This window comes from Piliocolobus tephrosceles, chromosome 13 (assembly GCF_002776525.5).
Source record: "Piliocolobus tephrosceles isolate RC106 chromosome 13, ASM277652v3, whole genome shotgun sequence".
Lineage (NCBI taxonomy): Eukaryota > Metazoa > Chordata > Mammalia > Primates > Cercopithecidae > Piliocolobus > Piliocolobus tephrosceles.
In genome coordinates, this window is record NC_045446.1 from 31565944 (window position 1) to 31591207 (window position 25264).

Genomic DNA, 25264 nt, shown 5'->3' on the forward strand with positions numbered 1-25264 from the left:
TTCTTTCTTTCTTTCTTTCTTTCTTTCTTTCTTTCTTTCTTTCTTTCTTTCTTTCTTTCTTTCTTTCTTTCTTTCTCTCTCTCTCTCTCTTTCTCTCTCTCTTTCTTTCTTTCTCTCTCTCTCTCTCTCTCTTTCTTTCTTTCTTTCATTTTTTTGAGACGGAGTCTCACTCTGTCGCCAGGCTGGAGTGCAGTGGTGTGATCTCGGCTTACTGTAACCTCTGCCTCCCGAGTTCAAGCGATTCTCCTGCCTCAGCCTCCCGAGTAGCTGGGACTATAGGCGTGTGCCACGCCCAGCTAATTTTTGTAGTTTTAGTAGAGACGGGGTTTCACTGTTGGCCAGGATGGTCTCAATCTCTTGACCTTGTAATCCACCCACCTCAGCCTCCCAAAGTGCTGGGATTACAGGCGTGAGCCACCGTGTGCGGCCCCAAGTTCTTTCTAATCAGGCATCAAGTTCTTCAGCTTCTTTTTCCTTGAAGACAGGTCCAAACTCATGATCTCACATCTGAATTACCACACTAACATCCTTGTTGGTTTTCCTCTGTCTTCCAGTTTCTCCCAGCTCTAGTACACATTACTTAAGAAAACCAGAGTATAAGAGCCATGGGGGCAGGCACTATGCTTGTTTCACTCACCACTGTGTTCCTAGAACCTAGCATATTACCACATTTTCAAAAACCTTCCCCAAAGGCTATTTTTCCTTTTAATCCTCTGCTTAAGTAGTCCACCTCATGTCTGGCAACTCAAATGTAAATTCATGGCTGCCATTCCAATGATTCAACAATTTCCCCAGTCACTCACTACTCTTTATCGCAGCTCTTAAATCTCTGGTCAAGGGCTTGGCCCCATGGCTCATGCCTGTAATCCTAGCACTTTGAGAGGCAGAGGCAGGAACATTGCCTGAGGCCAGGAGTTCCAGATCAGCCTGGGCAACATAGTGAGATCCTGTCTCTATAATTATTATTATTATCATTATTATTGTTATTATGAAGACAGGGTCTCTCTCCCAGTGTCCAGGCTGGAGTGTAATGGCATGATCACGACTCACAGTAGCTTCCACTTCCTGGGCTCAGGTGCTCCTCCCACCTAAGCCTACCTAGTAGTTGGGTATAAAGGCACGCACTACCACACCTGGCTAATTTTTTTTTTTTTTTGTATTTTTAGTAGAAACGGGGTTTTGCCATGTTGCCCAGGCTGATCTCAAACTCATGGGCTCAAGCGATTTTCCTGCCTCGGTCTCCCAAAGCTGGGACTACAGGCACAAGCCACTGTGCCTGGCCTTGGCCTACAATTATTTTTTTAAAAAATCTTTGGTCAAGACTATTTTGCTTATCATCTCCTATATGAGCCTTGGTAGTACCCATCTTTGCTCTTGTGGGTCCACTTTCTGGAAACACCCCTTCCTAGTTAATTCCTCGAAAACCCATGTCTGCCAAAGTGACTAGCTATATCCCACACTTGTGGTATGCCTGCTTGACATTCCTAGCCATTTATAAGAAGAGTGTTCTCTATCTTACAAGTTTATATCCAAGTTGCTTTTTTGTTATGTAGTTGCGTCACTCAAATGGTAATCTCTCCATGTAATCTCCTTTATGTGCCATAATACACTGTACAAATATTGAGAGTATTAAAGAGAAGGTAGTGTGAAAGTGGTGTACAGTATATGATTAGCAACAGCAGGTGATGTGGAAGACGGTTATAAATACAGCTTAGAGAGATTTTTTTTCTTTTTCTTTTTTTTTTTTTACAAGATCATAAAGGTCAGGTAAGCTAGGGAGATTTCATACGCCAAATAAAATTTTTGTAGATCTACCAAATTTGAAGAAAACTTATTTGCAATATAATACTTTCTGATTACCTATATTACCTTCTGATAATATGTTAATATGTTTTAATTTTATATGAACACTGGAGAATCTGCAGTTCATTCCCAGTCCAGATATATTTTTAAAGAAATACAAACATTGGATGGGAATACATAAACATTCCAGTGAAAGCTTTTAGAAAAATCTTAGTTTGCAAATTCATAATAATAATAGCTGGGCCTGGCATGGTGACTCATGTCTGTAATCCCAGCACTTTGGGAGGCCAAGGCAGGAGGATTATTTGAGGTCAGGAGTTCAAGTCCAGTCTGGCCAACATGGTGAAACCTCGTCTCTACTAAAAATACAAAAATTAGCTGGGCGTGGTGGCAGGTGCCTGTAATCCCAGCTACTTGGGAGGCTGAGACAGAAGAATAGCTTGAACCCAGGAGGCAGAAGTTGCAGTGACCCAAGATCACACCACTGTACTCCAGCCTGGGTGACAGAGCTAGACTCCGTCTCATAATAATAATAATAGTAATAATAATAATAATAATAATAATAATAATAACATTTATTGAGTACTTGCTACTCTTGCTACCAAGCACTCTCTTAAGTACTTTTTGTGTATCACATCATTTAAATTCCATAAGTCCCTTATGAGATACATACTGTTATTATCTGAGCTACCATATTGCACAAAACCAGAAGGTACCGTTCCTACTATAGCCCATGTGAATGACAACTCTCTGGAACTATGTAATGTGGTGGCTCAGATTATTACCTTCAATTTACTCACAGAGAAACTGAGGCAGAGTATAAGTTTAAGTAACATATCCAAAGTCAAATGGCTAGTTAGTGGCGTATCAGGGTTTTGAATCCAGGCAGTCTGGCTCCAGAGCTCACACAGTGAACCACTATACCATATCTATTTCTAGGATAGGGAGAATACACCTTGGTGGTCTCTCCCAGAAACAGGAGCTAGGCTAGGACTAACATATTTTAGAAAGGAATCACATCTTACTATATTTTAGAATTTAAAAAAACTTCATCAAACATAAATGAAATGCTGCAATAAAACATTTTGAAGAGACTCTATTAATGGTTTAGAATTACTGTGCTAGATAAACCAGTCAAAAATAGACTAATACTGTATGATTCCACTTATATGAGGTGTTATTGTAGTAAAATTCAGAGACAAAATGTAAAATAGTGGTTGCTAGAGCCTAGGGAGAGGGGAGAATGGGAAACAGTTTGTTCACTGGGCACAGAACTTCACTGTTGCAAAATAAAAAAAAAAAAAAAAAAGAAAAACAGGAGATTAGTTACACAACAGTGAATCTACTTAACACTACTGAACTGTATACTTAAAAATGGTTAAGATGGTAAATTTTATGTTACATATATTTTACTATTTTTTAAAAATGTACTGCACTGGAAATATATTTAAATTGTATTGTTCAGTGCCAAAGGCAAGTTGCAAAGGAGGACATGTAACAAATATTTCTTTTTAAAACATAAAATATGTTATTAGGTTGGTGCAAAAGCAATTGACATTACTTTAAATGGCAAAAACCGCAATTGCTTTTGCACCAACTGAATAGTAAATGCATAGGAAAAAATCTGGAGTTTTACATACCAAATTCATAATAGTGGTAATTTTTGAAAAGTAGGATTATGAGGACTTTCATTTTTTATATTATATTTTTCTATAACATTTGAATTTTAAAATAATGCATGTATTACTTTTGTAGGCAAAAAATAGGATAAAATCTTTTTAAAGACCTTAGCCTCCATAATCAGCACATTTTCAGATGCTCTTATCACAATGGAAATGATTTTTTAAGCAATTAATAGTAGATGAAATGAAACAACCTACTTTAAACTTTCTTCTGGCTAGGCGTGGTGGCTCATGCCTGTAATCCCAAAAGTTTGGGAGGCTGAAGCAGATGGATTACTTGAAGCCAGGAGTTGGAGACTAGCCTGGTCAACATGGTGAAACCCCGTCTCTACTAAAAATACACAAATTAGCTGGGTGTGGTGCCACACGTCTGTAATCCCAGCTACTCAGGAGATTGAGGCAGGGGAATTGCTTGAACTTGGGAGGCAGAGGTTGCAGTGAGTCTAGATCACGCCATTGCACTCCAGCCTGGGCAACAGAACAAGACTCTGTCTCAAAATAATAATAATAATAATGATAATGATAATAAACTTTCTTCAAGAGAAAATATTTTTATTAAATTTTAGAGGAAAATGTATCTTTTATATTTACTAATTTCATTTACATGTGTATATATGTAAAAGTTTCTTTTTAGTTTTTAATTAATTAATTAATTTTTTGAGACATATGTAAAAGTTTCTTTTTAGTTTTTAATTAATTAATTAATTTTTTGAGACAGAGTTTCACTCTTGCTGCCTAGGCTAGAGTGCAATGGCTTGATCTTGGCTCACCACAATCTCCGCTTCCTGGGTTTAAGTGATTCTCCTGCCTCAACCTCCTGGGTAGCTGGGATTACAGGCATGTGCCACCACGCCCAGCTAATTTTGTATTTTTAGTAGAGACGGGGTTTCTCCATGTTGGTCAGGCTGGTCTTGAACTCCCGACCTCAGGTGATCCGCCCGACTTGGCCTCCCAAAGTGCTGGGATTACAGGTGTGAGCCACTGCATCCGGCCAAGCTTCTTTTTAATAAATAACTTTAAAAACTCTAGTTCTGAGAATATAATCAAGGGCAAAAAATTTATTCTCATCTTTGGCAAAATAAAAAAATATTAAAGAACTTTAAGAGGAATCACAGTCTATTCCCTTCATTCCTCTTTTAGATGAGGAAAGATCTTTAAAAAATCAATGAATTTGCTTCAAGCTCCATAAGTAGTGGCAAAATTAACATGAGAGTTTTTGCCTCCAAATTCTGAATTTGGTGCCCTTCCTATACATGTCATTTTATTTTCAATTTATATCTGATATGAAACAATGAAGAAAAACCTTAAACCAATTAAACAGTTATGATTAAAGTCTTCTAGTTTCTTATAGGCCATTTTTATATTGTATTTAGAGTTGAATAGTTGTACAATCCTCTTTTAAAATTGACAAAAACTCTGAATATTTAACCAATTAAACATAATTTTTGATGCCATGTTGTTGTAATTAGCTTCTGTTTTTTACTGTGATTGCCAATAGAATTTTAGAACCACTACAGAATTAAATATTTTGAAAAGATCTTCACATAAATTCGGAATATTTAACATTGGTTCATTACTATTATCTAATATGTAGCTATATCCAAATTTTCTCCTAAATTTTCCTTTTTTTTGTTTTTTGTTTTTTGTTGCCCAGGCTGGAGTGCAGTGGTGCAATTATGGCTCACTCCAGCCTTGACTTCTCAGGTTCAAATGATCCTCCCACCTCAGCCCCACAAGCAGATGGGACTACAGGCTCAGGCCACTGTGCCCAGCTAATTTTTAAATTTTTTTTTTTTATAGAGATAGGAGTCTCACTATGTGGCCCAGGCTGGTTTTGAGTCTTGAACTCCTGGCCTCAAGCGATCCTCTCACTTTGGCCTCCCAAAGTGCTGGGATTATAGGTGTGAGCCACCACGCTGGGCAAATTTTCCTTTTTAGCAATTTATTTTTTTGGTCTAGGATTCGGACCAGGATCACACATTGCATTAATTGTCATGTCATTTACTTTAATTTGGAACAGTGAGTTCTTTAGCCTGTCTGTGTCTTTCATGACACTGACATTTTTCTGAACAATACAGGTCAATTGTTATGTAAAATTTAAATTTTAGTTGATATGAATTGAAAACTATTATTAATTTAGAAGACAAAGAGTCTTCTAATATATATGATAAACAATACTTTCCATTCTTTTGAAGGCATACAAAAACACTGCCCATTTTGCTGAAAAGATAAGTAAAATGATCGTTATCATAAAAAAAGTACACATGATCACCACCTTGAGCTTGTTCATAGAATTTGAAAGTGTGAATAGGGATAAATAAGTATCAATTTCTAATAGCCTGTTTAGCATCTGCTGCTTTTTTTCTTTCTTTCTTTTTTTTTTTTTTTTCAAATAAGATTGTTTCTACGCCTACTCAGCCATACTTACTGGGAAGATAATCAGTACTTTTTATTTCAATCAGGATGCTGAGCTTCTATTATGCAACCAATTACGGCCTTTATGAATCTTTTTGCAGCTTTATCAATGTGCTGTGATCCTCAATTGGTAACCATTTTATTTTATTAACTTCAATTTAAAGTGTTAATAAAAATAGTTGAATTTATTTATTTTTTTTTTTGAGGCGGAGTCTCGCTCTGTCACCCGGACTGGAGTGCAGTGGCCGGATCTCAGCTCACTGCAAGCTCCGCCTCCCGGGTTTACGCCATTCTCCTGCCTCAGCCTCCGGAGTAGCTGGGACTACAGGCGCCTGCCACCTCGCCCGGCTAGTTTTTGTATTTTTAGTAGAGACGGGGTTTCACCGTGTTAGCCAGGATGGTCTCGATCTCCTGACCTCGTGATCCGCCCATCTCGGCCTCCCAAAGTGCTGGGATTACAGGCTTGAGCCACCGCGCCCGGCTAAAATAGTTGAATTTAAAAGCCAGTTACACTGTTTCTGTTTGGGTAGCCATGTGGATCTGTTAACTCTGTGGCTCAGAGTAAACTACAGGACTTCTTGCCTCTGGAAATAATGTGAAGACCCTGGTATCTGCCTCTTGCTTAAGAAGGAAATACTGAAAAATGAAGCCGACATATGTGAAACTTCTTGTATTCTTTCGAAGGACCTTAGAAATAGCATCATTAGGTACTTTATGTAAATGTTAAATTAGGAGACCAAACAATTGTCACAGACTAGAAAGGCTGGGAAGACATGACAGCTAAATGCAATGTGATACCTTGACTGGATCCTGCAACAGAAAGAAAACACCAGTGGGAAAACTGCTGAAATCAAAGTCTGGAGTTTAGTTATATAGTCATGAACCAATGTCATTTTCTTAGTTTTGATAAATCTACTATGGTAATATAAGATATTAACAATGTGGGAAATTGGGTGATGGATATATGGGAATTCTCTGTACTAACCTTTGCAATTTCCCTATACATCTAAAATTCTTCCAAAATAAAAGGCTTATTTAAGAAAATAGGCAGCCATTTGCTTGAACCATTGTTAAAATAATAATATAGAATGTCTAGTAATGAATTAAATAATTTTACTTAGTACTTACCGTGGTTGTTGTAGCCTATTACACTTAGTGATACAAAGATAGTAGCCAAGTAATCCGAAAATAACCAAAAATACTCCAGCAGCAATTAATCCAGTCAGAAGGCCCATAACGTCAATTTTCTCTCTGTTGCCATCTTAAAATAAATCATTAAAATAACATAAATATAACCACTATATAGCATCACCTATGATTTCAACAAATTTAATCCTGGGTCTAAACACATTATACAGCATCTAATCATTGATGTTGACTTCTTTCAATTCCTTGTGCTAGAGAATCTACCTGAAAAAAATTTAAATGTCACTTCTAAAAGCCCTAGTTATGGTTATTCATTTATTTATTAAAATATAAATATATTTATTTATTTTAAATATATTTATTTAAATATTTAAAATATACTATTTATGTTTTAATAATATTTAAAATGTACTATTTATGTTTTAATATTTAAAAGTTACTATTTATATTTTAATAATATTTAAAAGGTACTATTTATATTTTAATAATATTTAAAAGGTACTATTTTATTTTAATAATATTCAAAATATATTTATTTAGGTTTATTTATTTAAAAATTATTTATTTAAAATATTATCCATTTATTAAATGAATAATATTCAGCATTAAGTGGGATAAACATATTCGCTGCTCAACTAGACATACTTTGGTATTAACCACTGAGATAATATTTATTAAGCAACTCAGGGTAGCTATGCAATATAACCTGCTATGGAGGGGGCCCTACCTAAGAGGAATGAAAGAATAGCTGGCAAAAAAAACACCTGACTAAAATGCAGCTAAAGATGATCAATACAGATGAGATAAAGGATCTCCCCCCTCTACAAGTTACTTAATTCCATCCAACAATCTTAATTTATCTAGCATAAATGTTCCATCTGCCTTTAATGGTAAAAAAGAAAAAAAGTTAAAATAGCTTACATCTTGAAACGAATAGAATCAATTTTTATTCTGTGCAAGTCTTGACTTAGCTGAGCTGTTTAAAACAGCTTTAAGTCCATTATCTCATTTCCCTAGTATCTCACCAAACTTGATTTTCAGTATGTAAATAGATGAATCTGTCCTTTTCTGTCTGAGATAGCCCAGTGTATAGTTGAGAAATCTCCTTGGGTTTATAAGGTATGTATGTTGAGCAACAACCAAACTCAAACAATAAAACTAAAATGTATTACAATAGAGAGAGGGTGAGAAAAGCATTAAATTTGATCAATTCTTGTTTTACCTGATTTTGTGGTTGGTCCTTTAGCTGAATATTTCTGCCAAAATGCGATCTAAAAAAAAGGTAAAATTCCCAAGTTTATTCAATATCTTTATTATCATATTTCATTTGGTCCTAATGACCTAGACTAGGGGTAGTAAGCTCTTGGCATGTACCATAGGTAGGAGACCAGTTCATTCAAGCTGGAGGGTGTGACTCACTCTAATTAAAGCATTACCACCCACAACTGCCTCTGCCATCTAATTGTCAAGGGATTACCGCCAGTCCCAGCTCTTTACTACTTTGCCTGCTATTTTCCCTTCACCTGACTGAAGCCCCCACTAAGGCACTGGGGGAAATTATTGCATTAGAGAGTAGGTGAAAGTACCAAAGGTAGAAGTTGATGCCATGGACCCACTATCAGGTTTGAAAAGGAGACTGAACTTTTCTATGGGAGGTAAGCCCTCAGTTTGTCTCTGGAGACTTTTTTTTTTTTTTCTTTTCATACGGATTGCTCTGTTGCCCAAGCTGGAGTGCAGTGGTGTGATCACGGCTCACTGCAGCCTTGACCTTCCAGGCTCAAGCAATCCTCCCACCTCAGCCTCCTGAGTAGCTGGAACTACAGGCGCATGCCACCACGCCCAGGTAATTTTTTCTTTTTTGTGGAGATGGGGTTTCATTATGAAGTCCAGGCTGGTCTCGAACAAGCATGAGCCACTGTGCCCTTCTGGGAGATCTTATTGAAAGGTATTTATTGATTTGGGAAGACATTGTTGAGACAATTTTAAGTTTAGTGCTACTTGAGAGAATATAAATGAATTTTAAGGAACTATGATAAAATTATAAAAGGTTTGTGGGAAACAGAATAAAATTTCAACAGGCACAACTACACAGTATATGCTTCGTTTTCCTCCTTAATAGAAACAGCAAATACTTGTAGGGATTGGGCACAATTGGGCACAATTATGGAAAAGTCAACAACTAGGTTCCATTACCACCTGCATCTGAAGGATACCTGGGGAGGTTCTTATTAACCAAAAAGTAAAATAGGACGCTTAAGAAAGGGAAAAAGGAGCCAGGGTTATGAAATCTACAAAAGTAAAGAATTTAGGGCCAGGCATGGTGGCTCATGCCTATAATCCTAGCACTTTGTTAGGCCGATGGGGACGGATTGCCTGAGCTCAGGTGTTTGAGATCAGCCTGGGCAACATGGTGAAACCCTGTCTCTACTAAAATACAAAAAAATTAGCCAGGCGTGGTGGCATGTGCCTGTAGTCCCAGCTGTTTGGGAGGCTGAGGCAGGAGAATAGCTTGAACCTGGGAGGTGGAGGTTGCAGTGAGCCGAGATTGCTCCACTGCACTCCAGCCTGGGTGACAGAGCGAGACTCCGTCTCCAAATCATCATCATCATCATCATCATCATCATCATCATATCATCATCATCTCAGTTACTTAACATTTTTCAAGACTATGCCAGATTATCACAGAACAATGCTATCTGTTTTGTACCTCATCAATATGAACAGAATTTAGTTATATTCTAAGAAAAAACTTTAAAAAATATTTCCCTTAAATTACACTGGTAGACGAAATAATATACTTCCGAATACAAGGGCTATATATTTTGTATCCTCAGTGCCAAGGAGAATACCTGGCACATAGCAGACTTCCAGTAAATACCTCAAATACAAATATGGGTCATCAAAAAAAGTAAGGTCACCGATAGGACAAATTACTCAGTCATAAATGATTGAAGCCTGAGTTAGAGCACTAACCACAAAATCTTGGAGTGAAATTCACTTTGCCCCATGATTATTATTATTATTATTTTTTGAGCTCTATCGCCCAGGCTGGAGTGCAGTGGCCGGATCTCAGCTCACTGCAAGCTCTGTCTCCCGGGTTTATGCCATTCTCCTGCCTCAGCCTCCCGAGTAGCTGGGACTACAGGCGCCCGCCACCTTGCCCGGCTAGTTTTTTGTATTTTTTAGTAGAGACGGGGTTTCACCATGTTAGCCAGGATGGTCTCGATCTCCTGACCTCGTGATCTGCCCCGTCTCAGCCTCCCAAAGTGATGGGATTACAGGCTTGAGCCACCGCGCCCGGCCCCCATGATTAATTTTAAATATAACAAACATTAAACACACAAAATCACAACAGTCAATAATTTAGTAACTACTATGAATTAGGTGTAAAGTTAATTAGGTGTAAAGCCAAGTCTAAATAGGTTAATTATCATTTTAAGGAAGTAGAAAGAGATAACAGGTACATAATCCTGATTTTGTTTAAAGCATAGCATCTCTAATAACTCAAAGTGCCACTTTCTTAGTACAATTTAACATTTGCAGCCAATTAACATAATCAACCACATTACCGTTTTATCTTCATCCACAAAAATCTCTCTGGCTTCCTCATAATTGCAAAGTTCTTCATTGCACTCTCGTTCTAGGTCGCCGGGAGTGAAGAGCTCCAGATCAAATCTATTATGCAGGAGGCGTCTACGTATGAAAAAGTTTGCTTCTTCTTTTGATGTAAACACTAATAAAGTAATAAAAAAGACTTAAACATTGATGAAAAATAGTCCAAAAATTCCTGTTTTAATTGTGGAAAAAAGTGAATAGTTCTCTTGATATGGCTAAATTATACCAAACTTTTTTGTAAAGCTTTAAAATCTAACCACAAAAAAAAAAAAGAAAGAAAAAGCATCAGTGAAGATCATTTCTGATAAATATGAAATACAAAATTAGCATAATTTCACTGGAGTTGGTTATGTCCAAAATGAGCAGTATAAATAAAAATTATTTAAATATCTCTTTTTCCCTCCAGATAATTATTTTTCCAATCATTGACAGGTCTATTTCTAAAGAATTGGTTCCCTATTATCTTGACTGAGGAAAATTAGTGGGGCATCATGGACCACATATTGAATTGAGAGTTAGAAGACAGATTTTTGGTTCTGATTTAGCTTAAGCTATTAGCTGTGTATTCTGAGATAAGTCACTTATATTCTTTGGGCTACCATTTCCTCATTTATAACATTGGGAATTAAATTAAATAATCACTAATATCTCTTTAAGTTATTAATTATTATTATTATTATTTTTGAGACAGGGTCTCACCCCGTTGCCCAGGCTGGAGTGCAATGACATGGTCTCAGTTCACTGCAACCTCCGCCTCCTGGGTTCAAGCGATTCTCCTGCCTCAGCCTCCCAAGTAGCTGGGACTGCAGGCATGTGCCACCACGCCCAGTTAATTTTTGTATTTTTAGTAGATACGAGGTTTCACTATTTTGGCCAGGCTGGTCTTGAACTCCTGACCTCATGTTCCACCCACCTCAGCCTCCTAAAGTGCTGGGATTACAGGTGTGAGCCACCGCACCCTGCCAAGTTCTTAAATTACAAATTAATACTTTTATATTAAAATTACTGTAGTCAAGTTTATGCTAAAACATACAATTCTAAACTTCTAAATCAATAAAAGTATAAGCTAATTATAAGATTCAACTAAAGACATTTAGTCCTTTCCAAAGTAGTAGCTCCCTCTACTGTACACCCCAAATATGTGTCTATAATGTTTTATAGGGTTCCTTTTACATTTGACGGGGGAAGATAAACAGTAAACACTACAGGTTAAGAACAGGTTGACACAAAATCAAAGCATCCAACCATGGCAGTATTTTCAAAACCCACAAACTTTAAACTTGTTCTGGTGCCACACAAACAAAGCTTAAGAGATTTTGCTTCAGATCATATTACTGAGACTGGAATTCAGAAACTGAGAACTGCCTCACAATGCTTAAAAGAATTTAAAAGTGCAGATACTTTTCACTGCTCACCATTTCTAAAGAAAGAATGTATTAATGTAGGCAATTGAAAGACTGTTCATGAGAGATCATGGTCTGGAAAACTCATACTGATTTGTGAGGGACCTCAAGTTGTACATTTATTTTTGGCCCTTTGAGGACAGTCACATTTTGTCCAAGATATTTTTTCCACAAATGAATTATCTTTCCAAACAGGTCCAAATGTTCTAGAACTATTTTGTCTAATACGATAGCCATTAGCCACAGATGGCTATTGAGCACTTGAAATGTAGGTTGTGGCTGGGAGTGGTGCTTCACGCCTGTAATCCCAGCAGGCTGAGGCAGGTGGATTAGATCACTTGAGCCCAGGAATTGGAGACCAGCCTGGGCAACAAAGTGAAAACCCGTCTCTACAAAAAATACAAAACTTAGCCCGGTGTGGTGGTGCATGCCTGTAGTTCCACTACTTGGGAGGCTGAGGTGGGAGGATCACTTGAGGCCAGGAGGCAGAAGTTGCAGTGAGCTGACATCACACCACTGCCCTCCAGCTTGGGTGACAGAGCAAGATCCTATCTCTAAATAAATAAATAAATAAATAAGAAACGTGGCTTGTCTGAATTGAAATGTGCTGTAAGTGTAAAATACACATAAGGATTTCAAAGACTTAGTGTAAAAAAAAGAATGTGAAATGTCTCCATAATGTTTTATATTGCTTATATTTTAAAATGGTGATATCTCAGATACTAGATTAAATTAAATACATTCTTAAAATTAATTTCACCTATTACTTTTTAGTTTTAAAATGTGGCTATTAGAAAAATTTAAATTATGTAGGTAGTTCACATTATATTTTGGGGGACCAGCACTATTCTACAGTGTCCATTTTTATGTTATAAATAACAGATATGGGCTATTCGAACCAAGTGGGAAGCTACAATGGCATAACTGGTGATCGTTGTTTTAAAAAGTATTCTAAAAGGTAGATAGAGGGGCTAGTGTGATGAAATATTTCTATTCTGTTTCCTCCTTTGTCTTTTTATAGATTTTATATTACCACTAAATGGAAATAGAATGAAAAATTTTCCAAGCCTCTGTCACCCTGCATTGGGATCCCTACAATGGTCTTCCAAGGGTCTCCTTGCTGCTCTACCATCTGTTTTTAACATAACAGTCAAAGAGGGCCCTTTAAAAGATAAGATACACTTTGTTCCTACTTTGCTTTTTAAAAACCTTCTAACAGCAATTCCACCTCCTGCAGAGTAAAAGCCAAAGTCATTACAGTGGCTTACAAGACCCTTCTTGGTCTGGTCCCCAAGCCCTTACCCCTCTAACCTCATCTCCTACCACTATCCCTCACATATTCTGTTGTAGCTATGCTGGCTTCCAACACACCTGGTTCTCTCTGGCCTTTGTACTTACTGTTTCTTCTGAACAGAACTTAATTCTTTCAGTTTGCTCTCTCACATCCTTCAGGATTTTGTTCAATGCTACCTTGAACCCCCATCCCTACCCACCCACCCCTGGCACTCCCTGTCCACACTCTGCCTTTCTCCATAGTATTCATCACCATCTGGTTTTCTATATGCTTTACATATTTGTTACCACTCTGTTCTCCTCAATAGAAGGAAAGCTCCATTAAAGCAGGGATGTTGGTTCTTGGCCTATAAGAAGTGCTCAAAAAATTACTTAGTGAATGAACAAACTCAACTTTGCTATAGTGGGAGGAAACTCTTGGACCTAAAGTCTACCATTTGAAGCAATTCATAGGTATAGTCTGGTGTTTCTCAGCTCGGCATAGGTTTAAAGTATCAAACTATTGATGAAACAACCCATGGCCTGCCTCACTTAGCTATACTTCATGAAATCTAAGTTCAGAATGGAGAATTAGATATCTGCCTCTGCATACTTCTCAAATATGTCCAGATCCTTACATTTTATTGGCTAAAAAGAGCAGTGCCAAATTTCTCATGACAGTCTTCTGTTCCAGTAGGTTGAGTTATTAAAAATACACCCCCATGGAACTCAAAAGCTACTTTGATAGGGGAAACAAAAAAAAGGAGAGCCACAAATATTTTTATTTTTCCTGAAATAATATTTATGCCAATATCATAAATATGATATTTATGATTAATCATATTATGATTAATATTGTATTAAATGTGCCTTCCAGGGACTGCTGTTTGCCACTTCCCTGAGTGTGCAAGTTCTGATTCTGTCACTGACTGACCTTTATTGCCAGATCAGATTTTTCCCTGCATCCCTTATGATCTCAGGAGAAATACTGTCTTTTGCTACTGGATTCTAAGTAAGTCTGAACTTGCTTTTAATTGAAACGAAGTAAACTTCCCTGCCCTTGAAACACCCTTGGCTTTCAGCAAGAGCTCCTATTTTCCCCTTGACCATGGCTGGAGGATGCAATGGCCTTGGCTCTGCTTCCTTAGATTCTCTACCCTTCTTTATTTTTCCTGTCTTAGACTATCCTAAGAGGCTGTCTATGCATTTCACTGCTATAAATTCACCAACCCAGATATTCCATTCTCCTCCTCTCCTCTATCTCCTTGTGTTTTCTAAATAAGCTCCTTTTCAGTCATTTTAACTCCACCCTCATGCTTTATCAAAATTTAGGGCTGGGCACGGTAGCTTACGCCTGTAATCCCAGCCCTTTGGGAGGCCGAGGTGGGTGGATCACCCGAGGTCAGGAGTTCAAGACCAGCCTGGCTAACATGGTGAAACTCCGTCTCTACTAAAAATACAAAATAATTAACTGGGCACAGTGGCATGCACTTGTAAATCCCAGATACTCGGGAGGCTGAGGCAGGAGAATTGATTGAATCCAGGAGGCGGAGGTTGCAGTGAGCTGTGATTGTGCCACTGCACTCCAGCCTGGGAGACAAAGTGAGATTCCGTTTCCAGAAAAAAAAAAAAAAAAAAAGAATTTCGCCAAAGGTCCTCTATTTCCAGTTACTCTTCATATCTCCATTTATTATAGCCCATTTGCAGATGGAAGGCATTGACTTCTCTGCTATACAACTCTCTTGAGATCGAGTTACTGCTACTTACTCTTTCCTCTGCTCTCAGTTCTCTGTTCTGGCTTCTGTTATACAGTTGATGGAGATTATCTGTTTAACAGACACCCTGCCTCCTGCAACCAGATGAAGATGTCCTCCAGGGCAGAGATAGCAGTCTTTCATTTCTATGTCTCCACCAATACATGGGGCCTGGCACTTAGCATGTATTCATCAAGTGGTGACTGACTGAACAGGCTGTCTTTTCAAACGTGTCAGATCCCTCATTCACATTTCCATAGACATCTCCAGCCCTCCACACTCAAGTATGATCTCTAAATTCCTTCCATGGCTTATAGTGTCCTTGAGACTGTCTTTTATTTAATTAATTAATTAATTTATTTATTTATTTTTATTTTTTGAGATGGAGTCTCACTCTGTCACCCAAGCTGGAGTGCAGTGACATGATCTCAGCTCACTGCAGCCTCTGCCTCCCGGGTAGCTGGGATTATAGGTACGTGCCACCACGCAAGGCTAATTTTTGTATTTTTAGTAGAGACAGGGTTTCACTGTGTTGGGCAGGCTGGTCTCGAACTCCTGATCGCAGGTGATCCACCCACCTAGGCCTCCCAAAGTGCTAGGATTACAGGTATGAGCCACCATGCCGGCGACAGTGTCTCTTATACCTGTGTCATGTTAATGAATGATTGCACTCACAATCATTTTAGAGAAGAGCATCTGAGTATGGAATCTTAAAAGTGCAATCTGTCGCCCAGGCTGGAGTGCTGTGGCGCGATCTGGGCTCACTGCAAGCTCCGCCTCCTGGGTTCACACCATTCTCCTGCCTCAGCCTCCCGAGTAGCTGGGACTACAGGTGCCACCACCATGCCCGGCTAATTTTTTGTATTTTTAGTAGAGACAGGGTTTCACTGTGTTAGCCAGGATGGTCTCAATCTCCTGACCTCGTGATCCACCCACCTCAGCCTCCCAAAGTGCTGGGATTACAGGTGTGAGCCACCACGACCGGCCAAAAGTGCAATCTTCTAAGTGGACTTACATATACGGTGCAGCTTGAGAGGGACTAAAAAGGCTCCTCTTCCAAAATCTTTCCCTATCCCTCTAGCTAGCCTATCCAGTTGCTTAGAATTCAGTCATCAGAGTTTCATGCTTTTGAGTTAATGGATTGTTGTATCTCAACACACACACACACACACACACACACACGGCTGTATTAATCATTAATAAAGTCAGTTAGGAGTATTAGTGTAACAGATCCTTTCCAAATGAAAATGAGCTGAGAATCGGATCTGATGAGAAGGGATAAGAGACAGGAACGTGTGGGGACGTGGATCCAGAGTATTGGCACTGGGTGGGGAAGCACCATGAATAGTCAGGGAGAAGGATGCTGAGAGTTAGAGGCTCTTTTTGTTTTTTTTTCTTTTCTGGTTTTACTAGGTTAGGCTTTTAAAATATAGGCAGGAAACAAACTGTTAATAATCTGAAACCTAAAAACTGTGGATTTCTAACTTAGCAAGCCCAAAACCTAGTCTTTTCTCAACTAGCTGCTTTTATCTAGACAACTAGACCATCTGAAGTCAAAAAGGACCTCAGAGATCATTTTACGCCCCACCCCCATCACTTTTACAGATGAAGACATTCAAGCCAAACGGGATTAAGTTATCTCGCCCAGGGTCTCACAACAAGTCCAGACTAGATCCTGGACTACCCCGTTCGCCTTTCCAGGAAGAACAAGTAATTACGCTCATTATAATCGCCACACAGCTTCATCTAGAGAAACATCACTGACTGATTTTCAGAAGCTGAAATAGGTTTTCCATTCAATTAACCACAAACGAGGTCTTACATATATACTTATTAAAGGAAACTCACAGAAATCAAGTCCTACAAATTGCAGTTAAAGAACATAAAAAACCACAACTTTGCCAAATATACCACAAATTAAACTAAAGGATATTTTAGTATTTCTATGATTAATGGGGGTATGTAATTTCAAATACTACACTTTCTCACTGAGATCTGTGCTACGCGGCTCCGGGTTCCAGGGACGTTTTCGTGCTTACCTTCTTCTCCCGCATGCTTAGAAGCCTTTGGACCTCTTGTGCAATGAGGAAACCCCAGGGTAGCTGTGGGCAGTTGGCTGAGTAGAACCAGAAATGTAAACATAGTCTGGCAACTGTCAAACAAACTAAAACAAACAAAAAACACATTTAAAAAAGGCCCCTAGCTCAGCACTTTGAGTTTCTGTCGAACTGAATCACCAACCTGTTGTACTCAAAACCTAGGCACAAGAGCGCCGGCGCGCGGTTTCGGTCGCCGGGACCCAACGCATGCCCAGAAAGCAGCCCCCGAGAGCGCCTGGGACAAACGCCGCGTCCCGGGACCCTGCCGAGGGCTGATGGGGCACCTGTCTCCGCGGGCAACCCTCGACTATGTGTTGGAATCCAACCCAGTCCGCCGAGGTGGCCCCCTCCAGGTAACCCCTACTCCGCCGAGGTCCCGCCGCCAAGCCTCGCACCTGTGTCCCCCTGCACATGTTCCAGCAGCCCCCGGGCCAGAGGCTCGTCTTGGGGCGGTTCCTTCGGCCGCCAGGCCCTCGGTTTCCGGCGCCCTCAAATCTCGGCGACGCTCCGGGCCTCGCTCTCCGCAGGGTCTGGGTGGCCTCCGCGCTCAAACCCGGGAAGCGCCTGGGGTCCGCAAAGGGGCGCCCGGGGAACAAGCGCGGCGCGAGGTCCTGCCTCGGTCCGGGGAGGCAGCCGACGGAGGAACGGAGGAGGCGGCTACCTGGGGACACCTGGCCGCGCCCCACCTCCCGGGGGCCGGGCCTACCTGCGGCGAGCGGGCGGACAGTGGGCCGGAGTCTCCCCGGAGCCCACGCTGCGCTCTCAGCCGCCCCAACTTCTGCCCCAGCCCCAGGCGGGCCAGCCTCCTGCCGCCAGTTCTGGCCCCGCCTTGGCGGCACGGGTGGCTGCTTTTCGATTTGTGTCTGCATTGGGCGTTCTCAATGCTCCTAATTCAGGGAGCGTTTCGGTTCTCAGTCCCAAGCAGAGCGCCTTCGGCGAGTCCAGGGCTTTTCGCTTTGGGTCCCACTGGGCCAGGAGTCCTGTGGTTACCTTAGGTCAACTGTTCTCAAAAGGGTGGTCCGGGGACGAGGACAAGATATTCATCAGACAAAATACCCTTTATGCGTGATAAGAAATGGTAATGGACTTACAAGTAATTGATTACATTGGTTCTCCAATGGTGGTCTGCCAGGTCTGGGATGTCTCCAAGATCTTTTCCAGGGGTCTCTAAGGGCAAAACTATTTCCATCTTAGTAACAATACATGATTTGCCATTTTCACTTTCATTCTCTCAAGAGTGTACAGTGGAAATTTCCAGAGGCTATTTGACGTGTAATAACGTCATCACTCTGTCTCCTAATAGAATACCTGAGTGCGCGTGCTTGTATTTTCTAGTATTTTCCATAGCAGCATGTTTAATGTATCAGTACGTACATTTTATAGATATTTATGTAGATTTATATAGATTAATAAAATTCATTCTCAGTACTTCTGAACTTAATTTTTTTCTTTTTCAGAGTAGGGAGTCTCACTTTGTTGCTCCGGCTGATTCCTTAAACTCCTGGGCTCAAGAGATCCTCCTGTCCCATCCTCCAGAGTAGCTGGAACTACAGGTGTCCACCAACTCTCTTGGCTACTGCTTTTGCACTTTGATTAGTTCTCTTTGTTCATATCTACTAGGATAGCTATAACCTCATTTTTCTCAAATAATTATCTTGAAATCTTGATCTTTTCCTTGAGTCTATGCATAAACATAACAAAAAGTATGCTATGTTGTCTTGATTTCAAATAATATTTTGAAAATTTCTCAGTTTTAATATTAGATAATAAATATCATTAAATGCAATTCACATAAGTGAAGGCTCTTTGGGGTCCTTGATAATGTAAAAGAGTGTAAAAAGGTCTTGATTAAAGACTTCAAGAACTGCTGCATCAAGTAATGAATGCAGCAGGTGGACAGAGGACCTATGCCAGGTGATGGTCACAACCTTCTTTATCCAAAGAACATGCTTAACAATTCTTTGAAACACTATTTATGCTTTGGTCAAAGTGACCTGGCACTTGATGGGGGCCAAGGGAAACATTTTTCCTCCTTCTTCTTTTTTTTTTTTTTTTTCTTGAGACAGAGTCTTGCTCTGTCACCCAGGCTGGAGTATAGTGGCACAATCTCAGCTCGCTGTAACCTCCACCTCCTGGGTTCAAGCGGTTCTCCTGCCTCAGCCTCCTGAGTAGCTGGGATTACAGGTGTCTACCACCATGCCTGGCTAATTTTTTGTACATTTAGGAGAGAGGGGGTTTCACCATGTTGGCCAGGCTGTTCTCAAACTCCTGACCTCATGTGATCCGCCCACCTCAGCCTCCCAAAGTGCTGGGTTTACAGGCATGAACCACCGTTCCTGGACTCAAATTTTTGACTAATTCAATTTTTACCAAATTCTGTTTTTCTCCTCCCAAAGGATATTGTCTATTTTATTATGATTATTGATAATCAACTGAATTCTTCTTAAGTTTTCTGCAGAAATTTTGTTTTCACTGATTCCTTCTAGGCAGTGCTTTTCCTTTTCCTTCTTCCAATCCCTCCCTCTTCACTTTCCATTTGTCTGCCTCGTGGTCTAAACTATTTCTATGATGGATTCTTCCCTCCCTCTTATTCAAGCAATTGAGATCAGACTATGAAGAGGCCAGACATGGTTTATTGTGGTTGAACACAAGAATAGGAAACATTTTCACTAGAACACCCATTTTCCTGTTTATTCACTGAGTCAAGCTACAGCACTGAGACCTCCTGGTGGGGAGATGGACACCACAGCATCTGTTATGGAGGAGAACTTAATCTGGCTGAGACCTGTGTCTGAGAATGTGGGCCTGTAAAATTCTCATCTAGTGTAAGAACTGACTTACTCATTTTTGCATCCTCCATAGTACCCAGGGGAGTGCTTTCTACGTTGTTCATGCTGAATGCATTTCAGTGGAGCCAAAGCACTTTATTTTCAGATAAGAAAAGTGCTTCATTTCCCACTACTTTGGGGAGAGGCCAATGGTCAAATGCCTCATGCTATGGAATCAGCATTTGTGAACTTTGATGACATTCCTTGGTAAAATGAGTCCGCCCACATATCTGGATATTTGGACCAAAACAAATGAGGCCTTGTGCTTACATCAAACATCAGAGTTTATAGACAGAGAGGGAGGCACACAGAAAAATGAAAGTCTGTTTCTCAGTAGTGAATTACATCCCTGTGTGTTTCCCTGTAACATTGAGTCCCAGAGAATGTTACAGCATTTGGCAGCATGCACACAGACTTCAGTCACTACGGAGCTGCAAGATATTTTGAGGTTAGATGGCAAAGAGAGAAATGAGAAAAACCAGTAACAATAGTGCCCAAGATGGCTGATTTCTTCTATTATTTCCTTGCTGTATTCATTTTATTTTGTGCCATCTGCTATTTAAAGTTATAATATTCTTGGTCAGGCACAGTGGCTCACACCTGTAACCCCAGAACTTTGGGAGGCCTAGGCGGGCAGATCATGAGGTCAGGAGTTCGAGACCAGCCTGGCCAACATAGTGAAACCCTGTCTCTACTAAAAATATAAAAAAATTAGCCGGGCATGGTGGTGGGCACCTGTAATTCCAGCTACTCGGGAGGCTGAGGCAGGAGAATCGCTTGAACCTGGGAGGCAGAGGTTGCAGTGAGCCAAGATCGCGCCACTGCACTCCAGCCTGGGCAGCAAGAACGAAACTCCATCTCAATGATGATGATAATAATAATAATAATAATAATAATAATAATAATAATAATATAATATTCTTATGCATTTCTTCCAAAGCATTTTAAGTGTTCTCACAGATAGTGTTTTTCTTATTCTGGTTATCTGTGGAGTTGGGCTAGATATTATAATTCTCATTTTACAAAGAGGGATACTGAAGCATGAAGTAAATGAATAGTCATCGGCCAAGTAGTAGCCTGGTTCTTGACTCCAGTGCCTTTTTTTTTTTTTTGAGTTGTTATCAAGCGATAAAGGGCAGTAGGTAAAGACTTATTTAGTTTCAGAGGAAATAAGAACAAAATCAGAGCAATGAGATTAATGGACTTGGATTAATGTGATAATGCATCTCTGAATTTGAGCACATACCCACCCACTTACCTGTGTGAATTCAAGAATGAAATGAAAACTCACTTTACTGTGTGGGCATGAGGGTGGACTCAAGGACTGTGACAGGAGATGTTAAGGTTGCAGCCATGAAGCTCTGTAAGTAAAGTCACATCCACATCCTTAAAGACACATCGATGACTATCATTAGCCTCTTCAGGAGATGCAACTTTATTGAACTTGCTGTTTCCGTGACATTTTAGCCTTGACATTTCAACATCAATTGTTTGCTGTTTTAGTTTATCTCAGTATACTCAGTAAGTGAGAAATGAAAGACTCCTACTGTTCCAGGTTGATTATATATCTATATGCAGATATTCTCAGATTCAACAAATCGGTAAAGGGGTTAAGAATTTTATTTTAAACATTTGCTTAAAGCCCTTTAAGGACACTTTTGAACAGAACTTTTATTTAATTCTACCATTTAAGAACAATGATTGTTAATAATGAAAAAAATTAAATAAAAGAACACTGTGAGGGATCATCTGATTTCATGTCACACTGTGAGTAGTAATAAGGCCTACGTGTCATGCTGAAAATATAGTAATCTTCATAGCTCTTTGAGTGCACTGGAGCTGCCCCCAGGGACCTATGACAGGGACTTGTGTCATGGCTGGCCCCAGAACTGTCACTCTGTACTGATGTTGACATTTTTACACCTATTATACACTTATCAGCCTTATTTTCTCATCATAGTCTTACTTTCTGTGTGCCACACAATTTTTGGCCTATTTTTTTGTAAACTCATATTCAGGTAATCATGATATTCTAAGCAAAGATTATTTGGCATCAATTGCAAAACCGTACTTTCCAAACACAACATGTGAAAAACGAGTTTAAACAAATTATGCATTTCTACCTATGCAATTGACAGTGTTTAAGAATCATTGGTTAATTCTGCATCAGAGGCTGAGCGTGGTAGCTCACTCCTGTAATCCCAGCACTTTTGGAGGCCGAGGAAGGCGGATCACCTGAGGTCGGGAGTTCGAGACCAACCTGGCCAACATGGAGAAACTCCATCTCTACTAAAAATACAAAATTAGCTGGGCGTGGTGGCGCATGCCTATAATCCCAGCTACTTGGGAGACTGAGGCAGGAGAATTGCTTGAACCTGGAAGGTGAAGGTTGTGGTGAGCCGAGATGGCGCCATTGCACTCCAGCCTATGCAACAAGAACGAAACTCCATCTCAGAAAAAAAAAAAAAAATCTGCATCAGAGAAAGACAATAATGAAGTGTTAATGATGTTGGTACTGACTGAGAGACACACATTACATGGAAGTTCTATTAGGAAATATACCAACCAGGATCTGTGTATCCTCCTTTGGTGAAGGATTCTCCTTTATTATTTTATGTACTGCCCTGGCTTGACACTCTCAAATGAAGTGTGAACTGAGAGTTTTGTCTTGTTTTGCTTTTTTGGAGACAGGGTCTCACTCTATCGCCGAGGCTGGAGTGTAGTGGCAGTTTCATGGCTCACTGCAGCCTTAACCTCCTGGGCTCAAACGATCCTCCTGCCTCAGCCTTCAGAGTAGCTGGGACCTCAGGCATATGCCATCATACCTGGCTAATTTTTGTATTGTTTGTAGAGACAGGGGTTTTGCCATGTTGCTCAGGCTGGTCTGGAATTCCTGGGTTCAAATGATCTTCCTGCCTTGACCTCCCAAAGTGCTGGGATTACAGGCATGAGCCACGGCACCAGGCTTAACTGAATTTTGAAGTATAAAATGTGGATTTTAAAGCATGGTTTCTTTTACTGATTCTTACTAATGGCTTTAGTAAAGTTTATGGATGTTCCTTACCCACCCTCGTCATTTTAATTCTGACAGTCCCTTGAGAGCCAAGGAGCAAAATTTACCCATGTTTGTATTTTTGCTGCTTAGTACCTCACTTGGCTGGCATGTAGCAGGACTTCCTGATTGTTAAGTGAATGAAACAATAAATAAGTCCTAATCCTAAGTCTGCTTCTCTCTAGCTAGATGACTTTGAACAAGTCACTTCTCTGAATTCTGTCTGCCTCTTCTGAGACATTGGGAGTTTGGTCTGCATGAACTCTAAGATTCCTTCCTGTTCTAAAATTCTATTTAAGTAATGTTCTAATTATTCTTTCTCACTCTGGATGGTCTTGAATTACTTGCTTTTATATAATTTGTATATTATATAAAAGGAAATCAATCATATACAAATAAAAATTTTAGAATTTGTCTTAAACACAAATTATATATTTTATAAATGGTTCACTCACAATTATATAAAATGGGAAGTTGATGGGAAATCTCTATGTGACAAAAGACATAGGAAAACATTTTTAGGGGCCAGGCGCAGTGGTTCACGCCTGCAATCCTAACACTTTAGGAATCTGAAGCAGGCGGATCACTTGAGGTCAGGAGTTCGAGACCAGACTGGTCAAAATGGTGAAACCCCGTCTTCACTAAAAATACAAAATTTAGCTGGGCATGGTAATGCATGCCTGTAATCCCAGCTACTCTGGAGGCTGAGGCAGGAGAATCATGTGAACCTGGGAGGTGGAGGTTGCAGTGAGCTGAGATTGCACCACTGCACTCTAGTCTGGGCAACAGAGTAGGACTGTCTCAAAACAAAACAAAGCAAAACAAAAACAAACAAAATTTTCAGATTCAACAAGAAGAGCTAACTATCCTAAATATATATGCACCCAATACAGGAGCACCCAGATTCATAAAGCAGGTCCTTAGAGACCTACAAAGAGACTTAGACTCCCACACAATAATAATGGGAGACTTTAACACCCCACTGTCAACATTAGACAGATCAACGAGTCAGAAAGTTAACAAGGATATCCAGGAATTGAACTCAACTCTGCACAAAGTGGACCTAATAGACGTCTACAGAACTCTCCACCTCAAATCAACAGAATATACATTTTTCTCAGCATTGCATCACACTTATTTCAAAATTGACCACATAGTTGGAAGTAAAGCACTCCTCAGCAAATGTAAAAGAACAGAAAATTATAACAAACTGTCTTTCAGACCACAGTGCAATCAAACTAGAACTCAGGATTAAGAAACTCACTCAAAACTGCTCAACTACATGGAAACTGAACAACCTGCTCCTGAATGACTACTGGGTACATAACGAAATGAAGGCAGAAATAAAGATGTTCTTTATGTTCTTTTTTTTTTTTTTTTTTTGAGACGGAGTCTCGCTCTGTCACCCAGGCTGGAGTGCAGTGGCCGGATCTCAGCTCACTGCAAGCTCCGCCTTCCGGGTTTACACCATTCTCCTGCCTCAGCCTCCCAAGTAGCTGGGACTATAGGCGCCCGCCACATCGCCCGGCTAGTCTTTTTGTATTTTTTAGTAGATACGGGGTTTCACCGTGTTAGCCAGGATGGTCTCGATCTCCTGACCTCTCGATCCGCCCGTCTCGGCCTCCCAAAGTGCTGGGATTACAGGCTTGAGCCACCGCGCCCGGCCTTAAAGATGTTCTTTGAAACCAATAAGAACAAAGATACAATGTACCAGAATCTCTGGGACACATTTAAACTAGTGTATAGATGGAAATTTATAGCACTAAATGCCCACAAGAGAAACCAGGAACGATCTAAAATTGACACCATAACATCACAATTAAAAGAACTAGAGAAGCAAGAGCAAACACATTCAAAAGCTAGCAGAAGACAAGAAATAACTAAGATCACAGCAGAACTGAAGGAGATAGAGATACAAAACACCTTTCAAAAAATCAATGAATCCAGGAGCTGGTTTTTTTTAAAAAAGATCAACAAAATTGATAGACCACTAGTAAGACTAATAAAGAAGAAAAGAGAGAAGAACCAAATAAACACAATAAAAAATGATAAAGGTGATATCACCACTGATCCCACAGAAATACAAACTACCATCAGAGAATACTATAAACACCTCTATGCAAATAAACTAGAAAATCTAGAAGAAATGGATACATTCTTGGACACATACACCCTCCCAAGACTAACCAGGAAGA

At 39.9% G+C, this 25264-nt stretch overlaps 1 protein-coding gene and 1 long non-coding RNA gene across 4 annotated transcripts in view; one reads left to right on the forward strand and one right to left on the reverse strand.

Moving 5' to 3' along the window:
• The window catches only part of PRRG4 (proline rich and Gla domain 4), a 22987-nt gene extending 4610 nt beyond the window's left edge, over positions 1 to 18377 (reverse strand). The window contains exons 1-5 of one of the 3 annotated variants that reach the window (XM_023185495.2): positions 17585 to 18012; positions 17130 to 17254; positions 10616 to 10779; positions 8269 to 8317; positions 7029 to 7161 (exon numbers count right to left, since the gene is read on the reverse strand). In XM_023185495.2, coding sequence (XP_023041263.1) covers positions 7029 to 7161; positions 8269 to 8317; positions 10616 to 10779; positions 17130 to 17232 — 449 coding nt within the window. In that variant the 5' untranslated portion in view covers positions 17233 to 17254; positions 17585 to 18012. Of the gene's footprint in view, positions 1 to 7028; positions 7162 to 8268; positions 8318 to 10615; positions 10780 to 17129; positions 17255 to 17584; positions 18019 to 18280 lie in introns of those variants that run through there. The other 2 variants (XM_023185493.1, XM_023185494.1) reach the window with 2 other exon arrangements.
• Positions 17415 to 25264, forward strand: part of LOC116418427 — an 11964-nt gene continuing 4114 nt past the window's right edge. The window contains exon 1 of the long non-coding RNA XR_004228437.1: positions 17415 to 17542. This is a non-coding gene — a long non-coding RNA (uncharacterized LOC116418427). The remainder of the gene's footprint in view (positions 17543 to 25264) is intronic.